The following is a 12430-nucleotide window of genomic DNA, read 5'->3' as shown; positions in this document are numbered from 1 at the left end:
TTATGTTCTGCTCTGTTTATATAATTTTTTCAAGCATGGCCCCTGGGACAAGTGGAAATACATAAATAAGTGCTGTTTAAAATTGTATACTACAATGAGGGGAAAAAAATCAACAATATTATTCTATTTTGAAAATGTCCAGTCCAGGATTGGAGGAATTTGGCATGCGGTACATAATTATGCCTTTATTAATGACATATTAATAATATATTTCCCCTTTTATGCCCCGCCATACATGTTAATATGTTACATAAGTAAAGCTATTGAGGAAGATTAATTGGGCATCCCTTAATGAACCAAGCTACTGAAATTCTGACCATGTATTCTGACATATATCTATGAAACTAAAATCACAAAAATCACTTTTATATAAATCAGAGAAAAAAAATCTAGTATTTCACCAGCAATACTTGTTATATAGTTATTTTTTCACCATAGTTTTATTTTAACCATTAAAACACCTCAACCTCTTTTGTCAATTAGAATTTTTACATTAAAAAATTATAGCTAAGTATCAAAAATCTGCTATAATAGTAGTGACTAGAAACAGTTTTATAAGAAAGAATAATTCATTAAATTTGATCCAGAAATCTTGAAAGCAGTAACTGCAGAAGTATACTTTGTGGAGACAGAATTGTAGCTGCAAAAAAATGAAAATTAAGAATAATGTGTTAAAAATAAATCCCTCTGTTCATGTAAAGAAGGCAGTTTTTCAGCACATTTTTAGTGTAATCATTAAGCATTAGGTATCAAGGGCACCTAAACCTTAAGGAAAATAACCATTGACAGTCAATTGCATGTGTAAAAAAGTCAATGGAAACATTGAAAATACCTCTTCCTACTTCACATTTCATTTTAAGAAATTCAATAAATTCATATAGCACCTCACATGGTACCCAGCATAGAATAAATGCTCAATAAAGGCTAATTGTCATAACATTAATCCTAAGATTCTCATATACCTCTTTGTAGCAGCAATCTAGTGAACCATCTTCCCTATTTTACTTATTTATTTAATTTTTTTTTTTGAGACAGAGTCTCACTCTGTAGCCCAGGCTGGAGTGCAGTGGTGGGATCCCAGCTCATTGCAGCCTCCACCTCCGAGGTTCAAGTGATCCTCCTGCCTCAGCCACCCAAGTATCTGGGATCACAGGCGTGTGCCACCATGCCTGGCTAATTTTTGTATCATCTTCCCCATTTTGAATAACAGTTAGTGGTACAGGACGTTATGGCATTTAGTTTTTCCTCTCATTTTTTTCTTAGCTAATATTTTCTGTCCTCTTGAGAGTATACTCAGTGTTTCACATTTCCCCACATTTCAACTGAAGTTTAAAAGGAGCTACGCATTGAGTCTATATTCTTTAGTCTGTTGACAACAATACTCACATTCCTCTTACCACAAATACCTATATTGTAGCACTCTAACAATAATGCCTGAACCTAAAACTAAGATTCTGGTATGCAATCCAAATAAAATGACTTGAGTGGCTTTCAATTCTCCCAGATGATGAATACTTTGAGGAAAGGGCCAAGTCTTTTTCATCTTTGTATGCCTACTGCCTACACAATGTGCAGGACGTCAAAGTCACTGCTTGTTAAATCAGATGATGAGATGTACCATACAAGCAGTACCTGCATCTGTAAAGTTCCACTGATCAGTAAGAAACAGTACCTAATAAAGTTATAACAAAAGCTTCATTCATTCCTAGGCCAATTCCACCTGAGTAAGCTACCGAAATCTAAAATTCAATGTACTTAAAGTCTTCATTTTGGGGGATAATGCTATAGCTACAACTAGATCCTTACTTTAAGTCCCTCCAGCATCACTGTATCCTACTAACTGCTGCCTAATTAATCTTCTATTTTAGCACAGATCTTATGCTATCTCTGCATTCAAGAAGTCAAATTCCCTCCACCTACTGAATCACGTACCAACTCCGCACAGGCGATTGAACTCCTGAGTAATACAGCTATCAACCCATGATTTGGTCCTCTCTCCTTATTCAACACAGAATTCATGCTGGGCTTTTTCCTCATACCATACTTAATCTTAGAATGTTTTTTTCCTACTAGTTTCCCCAGTATCTGCTTGTGGAAATCTTACCTATTCTTGAAGGTCTCTCAGAATCTGTTCTCTTTTACCAATTTCTTTGTATCCCTTAACTGGACACAATACATATCTTCTCTGAATCCTCTATCAACCGCCTTCATCTCATTATGACATTTACAACATCATATTAATATTACTTTTATGCTGTTATTATCCCCTTTACCAGACTGCAAAGTCTTAATAGCTGCTGGGAGAGGATTCTATCTAGCACATAAAATAGGTATTAAATAAATATTTATTAAACTGAGTTATTAAAAAAACTTTTAAAAAATAACATCTTTACAAATTTTTTGAAAACCTTTCAAGGAAAAGAATCTATAAGTACCAATAATGTCATTTTTGGGGTCATCTGTTCTTCCAAAGACATATATTAACCTTAAAAACAAAAAATCCTGTTACTGCGAAAGATAAAGTACCTAAAATTTGTCTAACTTTTAACACTCTGACTGTAAATGATACTTTTCTAAGTCATTTTGAAGCACATAAAATTACAGATATTGAACCATTTTAAGATATAAAAATAACAATTCTTAATGTTTAATTAAAACTCTTTGTCTCCCCTCAGATTTTAAATCTATTGGTTTTCTATAAGATTGCAAAGTAAGTTTGTTAATTTGCTTGGTCAGAATTAGGACTTAAATTTAATATGTATGATAAAAACACTGCTATCTCAGTAATCAAAATCATCTTTTGACCAAGCAATTCAACTTGAAAAAATCTGTCCTACATATATAATTCTCAAAAAATACAACAAACAAAAACATGTATGTATAAATATATATGTTGAGCACTGGAAACAATTTAAACTCAGTAATAGCTATTTGCAAATGCATAGTGCTTACCACGTACCAGGTACTATTAAGCATTTTACATATACAACTATTTAATCCTCACATCAACCCTATAAGGTAGGTGATTAATATTATCTCTATTTTACAGATGAGGAAACTGAGGCACAGAAAGGCTAAATAACTTGCTAAAAGTCACACTAGTAATGGTGAGCCAGCATTTATATTCACATAGCATTGCTCCACAGTCCTTATTTTTAATGACTATACCATACTGCCTCTCTTAATATAGACCTAAATATACTGATAAGGATATACTAAAGGCATCCAAGGTACACTGTTGAGATGGGGAAAAAATGCAAGCTCAAGGCAACATGTAACACCCATTTAAGTTTTTTAAAAATAGACAGGTAGGGGGTGAATGTTTATAAACATAGAAAGTTTTTGGAAGATATATAATAAACTGTTAAAAGAGGTCCTGTTGCTGGGGATACTAGGTCTGGGCAATAAAGTGAATAGGGAGGGATAATTTTTATTTTGACTTGATACATTTTTATTTTGTTTGAATTTATTTTATAAATTAGTTTTATAATTTTTAAAAACTAATTAATAAAAGGAGGATAATTTCATTCCTTGGGGCCTTAAGTAACTTAGAAATTCTTTTCCACCTCCTTTCTATTTTGTATATCCACAGTCAGAGGCTTTTGCAACTTCTGTCTTTTAATTTGGTCTTTCATCTTTTCTCTGACTGACCCAGTATTAAACAATTACACACTAAGCATCTTCTAAATACCAAGCATTCTGTTAATTCATCATATATATGATGAATACATAATCCCTCAGCCTAGAAACTTAAATACTCATGGCCTTGACTGAATACATTTTGTTTCCCCACCTTTCTTTCTCAAATAGTTTAAGGTAGGGATTAATTAAAAGGAATAGTAAACATTTTAAACCTCTCTCCTAAAATCCTGCCTGATATATCCCAACTGTCTACTCACCATCACCTGAATATTTAATAAGCATCTCAAATTCACATGTCTAAAACGGAATCCCTGATTTTCCTCCTAAATTTACTTCTCCCACACCTTAGTAAATAGAAACTTCATTATTTCAATTATTTGAGCCAAAAACTTTGAAATCATGCAAGACAGAATCATGCCCGTTCTACCTTCAAAATATATTCAGACTCTAATAACCATTCTTCGCCACCTACGCCAGCAGTCCCCAACTTTGTTGGCACCAGGGACCAGTTTCATGGAAGGCAATTTTTCCATGGACAGGGACGGGGTGGGGATGGGGTGGAAATGGTTTTAGGGTGAAACTATTCCACCTCAGATCATGAGGCATTAGATTCTCATAAGGAGTGTGCAACCTAGATCCCTCACATGTGCAGTTTACAATAAGGTTTACGCTCCTATGAGAATCTAATGCCACCCTGATCTGAGAGGAGGTGGAGCTCAGGCAGTAATGTTCACTTGTCCACCACTCACCTCCTGGTACCTCTCTGTGGCCTGGGGACCCCTGACCTATACCACTCATGCCTTGTCCAAGCCAACAGCATTTTCAACTGGGGTGCTACAACAACTTCCAAACTGGTCTCCCTGCTTTTCCTTCTGCTCTCCTACATTCTGTTTTCCATGAAATGGCCAGTGATCCCTATCACATCACTCCTTTGCTCAGTATGCCCCAGTAACGTCTTATCTCATTCAAAATAAAAGTCCAGTTCTTAACATGGCCTACAATGCTACACAGGATCTGCCTGCCTGCCTCCTCACTTCTCTAAGCAATCTTCCTATTGCTCTTTCTGTTTGGCTCTAGCCACACTGATCCTGCTTTTTCCTGTACACCAAGCACACCCCTGCCTCTAGGCCTGTGGACCTATTTGTTTTCTCTTGCCAAGACATCCTTTTCTCACATATCCACAATGCTCCCGCTCTTGCTTCTGGAAGGTCTCTGGTCAAATGTCCCTTCTCAATAAGGTGGCCACCCTATATAAAATAGCAAACCACCCCTCTCCCACTTTGGCATTCCCTTCCCCTTTCCTTTAATTTTTCTCCATGGCATATTTATCTCTATCTGTCATATATTTACTTAAATATTTGCTTATCGTCCATTCTGCTTCTATAATGTAATGTACTGTAAGCTCCATGTGGGTAAAGTCTTCTGTTGTGTTCGTTGCTAAATTAGAACTATGCCTGTGTCTCAGCAAGCACTGAATAAATTTCTAATGAAATGAATTACCAACGGAAAGAGACTCACATAAATCATGAATAGCTCTGTAAGCAGTGGAAAGCTAAAGCTACAAATCATATTCAAAGCATTCATGTTATGGAGAAAACAACTGTTCAAGGTTTGCTTTCTCAGTAATAACTATTCACAAATACAAAAGTTACTTTTCTATGACATAGGCCAACTTCCTAATTTATGGAGGTGCCACAGAAAGTACCACTGATGTATAAATGACAACACACTGTTTATCACCCAGTTCACTCCATTGCTCAAGCCAAATCTGAGAAATTGCTGTAGATTTTCCTCTTCCTAATCTCAAATCCATCACAGGTCCCATTGACTTTACCCTCAAACATCTCTACTGGTGCCCCAGAAGGCCAAGCCAGCAGCACCTTTTGACTAGCCTCCTGTAGTCACCTTTTTACTGCATCTATTCTTGCCTTTCTACAACCCATTCCCCGTACAAGAGTCGGTGACCTTTTTAAAATGTAAATCAGATTCTGTTACTCCTTAAGATGTCCAATGGTTTCCCAATACACTTGAATAAAAGTCAAAGTCCTTGTTCTGCTGTACAAGGCTCCTGCCTACTTCTCCAATAGCCTCATGTACCAACACGTGTCTCATGTTGCCCTCATTTTGCTCCATTCCAACCAAATTATGCCTTTCTTGGTTATGAAACATTCCAAGTTTGTTTTTACACTCATCCCTGTACCTGTATCTTACATTCGAATGGTTCTTTTGCCATTCAGAACTCCTCCTAAATGCCACCTTCTCAGAGAGGCTCCCTTGGCTACCCAATTCAACACAGTCCCCAGTTGTTATATATTAGATCTCCCTGTATTAAAGATCTGTATAGTTCCTTTTATTATCCAATGTTCTCTTGCTTTCTGTTTTTCTGTTTGACTTTTCACAACAAGAATTAAAGTTTCAGGCCTGGCGTGGTGACTCAGAGCTGCAATCCCAACATTGTGGGAGGCCGAGGTGGGAGGATCACTAGAGGCCAGGAGCTTAAGACCAACCTGGGCAACATCCAGAGAACCAATCTCTACAAAAAATTTAAAACTTAGCCAGATGTAGTGGTGCACACATGTAGTCCCAGCTGAGGCGGGGTATCACTTGAGTCCAAGAGTTCAAAGTTACAGTGAGCTATAATTGTACTACAGCCCTCCAACCTAGGAGACAGAGCAAGACCCTGCCCACCACCCCTACAAAAAAATAAAGAATCTGAATTTTAAAAGGGGAGGCTCTTTCCTTGTTCTGTTCATGTAAAAAGGAGCCTATGGTATAGTACAGGCCCAAGAAATTTGCTGAATATTTAATTAATCCAGAGTTCTTATTTGCACTATAATTTACTATTTTTATATTATAAAACTGTCTTAAAATTAAACAATAGACATCTAAAATGAATGGTCAAAAGAGACAAATTTTATGGTCATGTGACCATTCAAAGTCAGGTATGGTCAATAGTAAAGGAAGAATCTAAAAGAGTTTAGAAGTACTAAGTCTATGCCTTTAAGAGATTATAAAAATTTTCTACACTATTAAAGTACAATCAATTGAAACATCAGCTTCAAGAGGTATAAGGGAAGGTGAGAAGATGGTAGAAAAAAAACTGAAAAATGATTTGGAGAAGGAAGAGGAAGAAGAGGAAGATAAAGCTATAAATAACAGAGGTAAGTTAAGTTTGAAAATTTTGCCATAGATAATCTCCAACATGAATAATCCACATTGGGTAATAGAATATTGACTATAATTACATTCATCCTACTGACCTTGTTCTAAATTATTATGGATTATTACTACGCAAGTTATTTTGTTCCACACCAGAGGTGGCTGTATTTCGCTATCAGATGACATGACCTCTAATTCAATAATGTCTGTAATGCACTGGTATCCTCAGATAAAAGCTGTCTATAATGTCTGAACAAAGGTGAATTAGTTATCCAATTCACACACACAATTAACTCTCTTAATACCTGAGAGACCATAGGGCCCCTTCTGAATTTCCTATTAAATACCGCATATGGAGGTCTTCCCTCCATCTGTAGTTATCTTGTGCTGTACTTCACAATAAACAATATTAATAGTGTATTGCCCCCATCAAAAATCTTGCATTTGTTATTATATAAGACCTCATTCCAGAAAGCAATGACTCCTTTTCCTAAAAAATTGTATTAAATATAAACGTTATGCCTATTAGTAAAGTGCATTAGTTATATAAAAATCATAATGCCTTCATGAAATATGGAAAACAACTAAATTTTTTTTTACTATTTTACGAACACCTCTTAAAAGCCAAATGGCAATATATATTAAGTGAATTCATATTTATAGGCTGTTTTCAGTCATCCTAAATAAAAGACTATTTATTTAAATTTAGGTATTAAAGGACAAACACAAATCAAAACATAGTATTTTTTGCCACCTGCTCCCTGTACAAAGAGTTGAAATTTCATAAATAGTTTGAAGACAGAGAATGGCTTTGTACCCATATGTGATGCCAATGGCTATATTCATAAAAACTCAGATCAGAATAACTAGGTAATGTCAAATGTTAAACAAACACCCTTGCCTTCTAAAAGAAGGAGATAATTAATTAATTCTTCAGGGGATGCTTTTCATTTTAGTCATCTAACATAAATGTATCTTTTTAGCAGAGAACAAGCGAACAAAATATCCCTAAAATAAAATCTAGCTCTCTTAACACACATTCACATTAAAGTTCTCATTATATTAGGTAAATTCTGTGAAAAAGTAAGCAGTGAAGTAAATCTACAAATGGTACCATAGTTCAAATGAAATCCGCCGTTCACCTGGGTTTTCATTTTTCTTCACAACACAAAGTAGGGAGATAGAGCAGAGGAATAGGAAATGGTTTCTTCCAAGTGTTTTATATATTCTATCTGCTCATGAAATGACAGAAACACACTGGAAAGCTAAGCAGGTGATATTCTTCACTGCATAAACAATCCAAACTACAAACCAACCTTCCGCATACTGCAGCACAAGAAATACCGACTCCTCAGAGATGATGTACTTATGCAGACACACCATGTTGGGCACACAGCGGGGGATGATGGTCTTTCTTTTCCTGCTGTATTCACTGCTTTTCCTTAGACCCTGACAGAGAACAAAAAGGTCAGTTGTATCCTCAGTTGCCTTTGGAGCCTGCTGTGCTCTGTGTTTATCAACCAAACTAATCTATCCGAGTTACTCTGGGCTTCAGAGAAACCACTCATCTGCTGCTCTATGCCCCCCAGTCCCTGGAGGCTCTGCTGATGGCATCTGGCGTGAATCCAGAGAAGGAAGATGCCACAAAGCTGCCATTAAAATCAATTACGTGGGTCAGTGTTTTTATTAGAGATGCTCTCAAACTAAGTCATCAGGATGACATACAGTTATTTCTCTGTGACCTTTTCTTAAGTTTTATTTTACTTATCTATATCTTTAAAGCAGTAGACATTGTAAGATCAATGCAAACTCCTGAGACACAAAAGGTATTCTTAGATTAACCAGGCAAATTTAAAATCCTATCCCCAAAAAGTACAAACAATATTAAGTTTTCTGACAACGAACAAAGTTTGTCTGTTTACTGGTGTCATACTCTGTTTTTAAAAACTGGGGAAATATCAGTGATAAAGTATATTTACAAAAAAAAGGGTTTCAATATGTGTCAATGTGACCTACTGCCATGCCTTATCAGCAAAATAAAAAAGCATCAGAAAAAGAAATATAAAATTAATCAATTTACCTTCTGAATGCTTTGGAAATGCTTAAATTAGGATATTTTCAGAATATGTACTATCACAGTCCATTCCAAATACAATTTCAAAATTACAAAATTGAGGGGTTTTTTTCTCTTATTCATTTGGTTACAAATTGCGTTATGTATAGAACCAAAATTGAATTTAGATCAAAAAGAGGACTAGGAATGTAGATAACACTTTCCCAAAATACCTGTAACAAGACTTTAAGGCAAAATTTTAGCTCTTAAGAACTGTAGTGATAATCGAAGGTGAGATTGTGTGTAGTCTTTACAATTATACAAAATGGTCCTGATGTATTTAAACTACACACTACACATTCAGACGACATGAAATTGTTCTTCACTTCGTCCAAATTATTTCCTCCATACTCTGTAACAAAAATCTTTTTAAATGCATGCTATCAACTGTGATGAAAGGATAGAAAGAAAAGTAAATAAAGATCACCACCAACATAAAAGAACATTTATAACCTAGGGAGGAAAAATATTAACTACTTAGTTAATATTAACTAAATATTAACTAATATATTAACTTTTCTTTCAGAAGCATAATTTGAAATTAAAATTTTAAATTCATTAAGCATATTTTACTTACTTTTTTGAGACAGGGTTTAGCTCTCGTTGCCTAGGCTAGAGTGCAATGGCGCAATCTCAGCTCACTGCAATCTCCACCTCCCAGGTTCAAGTGATCCTCCTGCCTAAGCCTCCCGAGTAGCTGGGATTATAAGTGCCCACTACCACATCTGGCTAATTTCTGTATTTTTAGTAGAGACAGGGTTTCTCCATGTTGGCCAGGCTGGTCTTGAACTCCTGACCTCAGGTGATCCACCTACCTAAGCCTCCCAAAGTGCTAGAATTATAGGCGTAAGCCACCACACCTGGTCACAAATTTTACTTACTTTTAAAATGAAAGTCTGTTCTGTCCTTGTGTCCATTACAAGTAAAACCTACATAAAAGACATGAGTAATAATTTCTTAACAATACAATGAAACATTAACTCTTAACTTTAAACTAAACTTTAAAAGAGGGGAGCTGAAATTTAACCCCCTCCCCCAAATTGTTCATTTCTGAATAAATTTTTTAAGTCAGCAAATTACAGGACCAAAATAATCTTATCCAAATTAGGTTTTATTACGGTTTCCTTTTCTAAAAATGCCATATTTTTAAAACATTACTGTTTCCTAAAATATTTTAAAGTGTTATTTCTTACCAGTAAAGGAAATATTATTTTAAACAAAGAATTTTTCCTCTTGGAACATATATGGCCAAAAGGAAGTGATTCAAGAAAAATTATTCAAGTCTCAATTTTCTTCCTAAAATCTCCCATGCAGCAACTTGCTATAATGTGATCTCAGTAGCTCAGGCTCTAGCCTAAGGCACCCTTTTGGTACCACTTACCCTGGACTCACCCTTAACACCTCTTTCCACCATCAGCAAATCCTGTCAGCTCTGTTTTCAAAATGTATCCAGAATCTGAACTCATTTTACCACTTCCACAGTTATTACTCTGATTCAAGCAAAGATCAACTCTTACCTAACTTGTAACTATGGTGTCCCAACTGATTTCCTTGCTTCCATCTTTGCTGCCTGCCCTGTCGTCTATCTTCAAAACAGCAGCCAGGGTTTTCTTTTTAAAACATAAGCCAGAACATGGCACTCTTCTTATCTCATTGAGATAAAAAGCTTAAGCCCGTAAAATGACCTCATGACCTCTCACATACATCCCCCTTAAACAACTCATTCCTACCCCTCATCTTGATGGATAAAATAAGTTAACAGTAAATATGAAATTATCCTACCCTATTAAAGTTTTATTATTTTGGAAATACTATAGCAAAGATGGGCAAAATTTTTCTTTAAAGGGCCAAACTGTAAATATTTTAGGCTCTGCAGGCCTATGCAGTCTCTATTGCAGCTTTTCAACTCTATCATTGTAGAACAAAAGCAGCCACAGACTGAAATTGGCCATGGAAGGAAGACTTGTACTACAGAAATCAGCAAACACTGCAAATGAGGTTTCTTACCCCTACCAGAGAGCTGACTGTTACCAGCCCTACACTGGGTAAGGAAAGACAGAAATTAAGGATGAGAAGAAGATGTTAAGCTTGAAAAAATAAAAGAATTTTTAAAAGGTAAGAAGAAACAGGAAAGTTGAGATGGGAAACCGGTTTGAGAAGGTGGAAAATTCCATTTTAGATAATAAAGTTGAAAAAATAGTGACAACTTCATCTTTGGCTTCTCTTCTGAGTGTTTGACCTACACTATTTAAATTTCCATTTAATTTCAACAGAATATTCTCACATGTACCTCATATCCTCTTCCCAAAGCTCTGCCTTCATCAAACAAACAAACGACCTGCTCCTCCTCCTATAGTACTGAATAAGACGATCTTCCATGCATGCTCCAAAACCAAACAGTGGCCTAAGTTACTCTGAACTCTCTCCTGTCTCCCACTTTCAGAACAAGTGACCAAATCAATTCTACCTCCTAAGCACTTCTCTTATCCACCCTCTATCTGCCATGTTTTAAGCATTTCCTATGTGATAATTTACCCATGTGTAATCAATGTTAATCCTCTCAACAAGCCAATGATTTTTATTTTATTTTATTTCATTTCGACTGGGTCTCACTCTGCTGCCCAAGCTAGAATGCGGTGTCGTGATTTTAGCTCACTGCAGCCTCAACCTCCCATGTTCAAACAACCCAACCACTTTGGCCTTCCAAGTAGCTGGTACTATAGACATGTGCCACCATTTTTGCCTCCCAAAAAAGACAGGGGTCTCACTATATTGTCTAGGCTGGTCTTGAAATCCTGGGCTCAAGCAACCCTGCTGCCTTGGCCTCTCAAAGTGCTGGGATTACAGGGATAAGCCACCATGCCTAGCTCAATGAAATAATTTTACCACTCCTATTCTACATTAGAAGACATTACAGACATATATTCTTATAGACATAAGACATTCTTATTATGTAGAAGCTATAATGGTCAATAACAGTATCTAACACTTGTGAGGACTGCAATAAGATAATCTTACAGAAGGATAGGCAGTTGCTATTATCGCTATCACTATCATTGCTTCTTTTTCCCTGAAATGTTCCCCCAGCTACTTATCAAACAAGTACACATCTTTCCATACTCAGCACAAATGTCACTCTATCTCTCAGTAACACAGACTACTTTCTTCCTTTTTTCTGCTGTTTTACACAGCACCAACTTTTATTATAGCATCTTTAACCCTTCGATTTGGGGGTCAATCTCCCAACAAGACTTCGAGCTCTTTATGGCATGCAGTAAGGCAGGATAATGGGAGCCAAAGATGCTCATACCCTAAGAGTCCTCAGAATTTATGAATGTGTTATGTTACTGATAAAAAGGCCTTTGCAGATGTAATTAAGGTACAGACCCTAAAACAGAGAGATTACACTGGATTATCTGGGTGGGTTCCAAAATATCACGTGAATCCATTTTAAAAACAGAGAACTACCTTCTACTAGAAGACATGCAAAGCACAGAAATGATATGGATGAAGGGG

The 12430-nt window shown here is 36.1% G+C and overlaps 1 protein-coding gene across 7 annotated transcripts in view; it reads right to left on the bottom strand.

The window, feature by feature from the left end:
• Window positions 1-12430, bottom strand: part of RPS6KC1 (ribosomal protein S6 kinase C1) — a 199864-nt gene that overhangs the window by 34484 nt on the left and 152950 nt on the right. For all 7 annotated transcript variants that reach the window (XM_012459629.2, XM_064383496.1, XM_021677181.2 and 4 more), the window contains 2 exons: window positions 9796-9843; window positions 8118-8250 (listed from right to left, as the gene is read on the bottom strand). In XM_012459629.2, the coding sequence (XP_012315052.2) occupies window positions 8118-8250; window positions 9796-9843 (181 nt within the window). The remainder of the gene's footprint in view (window positions 1-8117; window positions 8251-9795; window positions 9844-12430) is intronic.

Source organism: Aotus nancymaae, unplaced genomic scaffold (assembly GCF_030222135.1).
Source record: "Aotus nancymaae isolate 86718 unplaced genomic scaffold, 86718_ANA_hifiasm-v0.15.2.pri h1tg000032l_0, whole genome shotgun sequence".
Classification (NCBI taxonomy): Eukaryota; Metazoa; Chordata; class Mammalia; order Primates; family Aotidae; genus Aotus; species Aotus nancymaae.
Note: the sequence above shows the minus strand (reverse complement) of the source record. Positions and strands in the feature narration are given on the sequence as shown.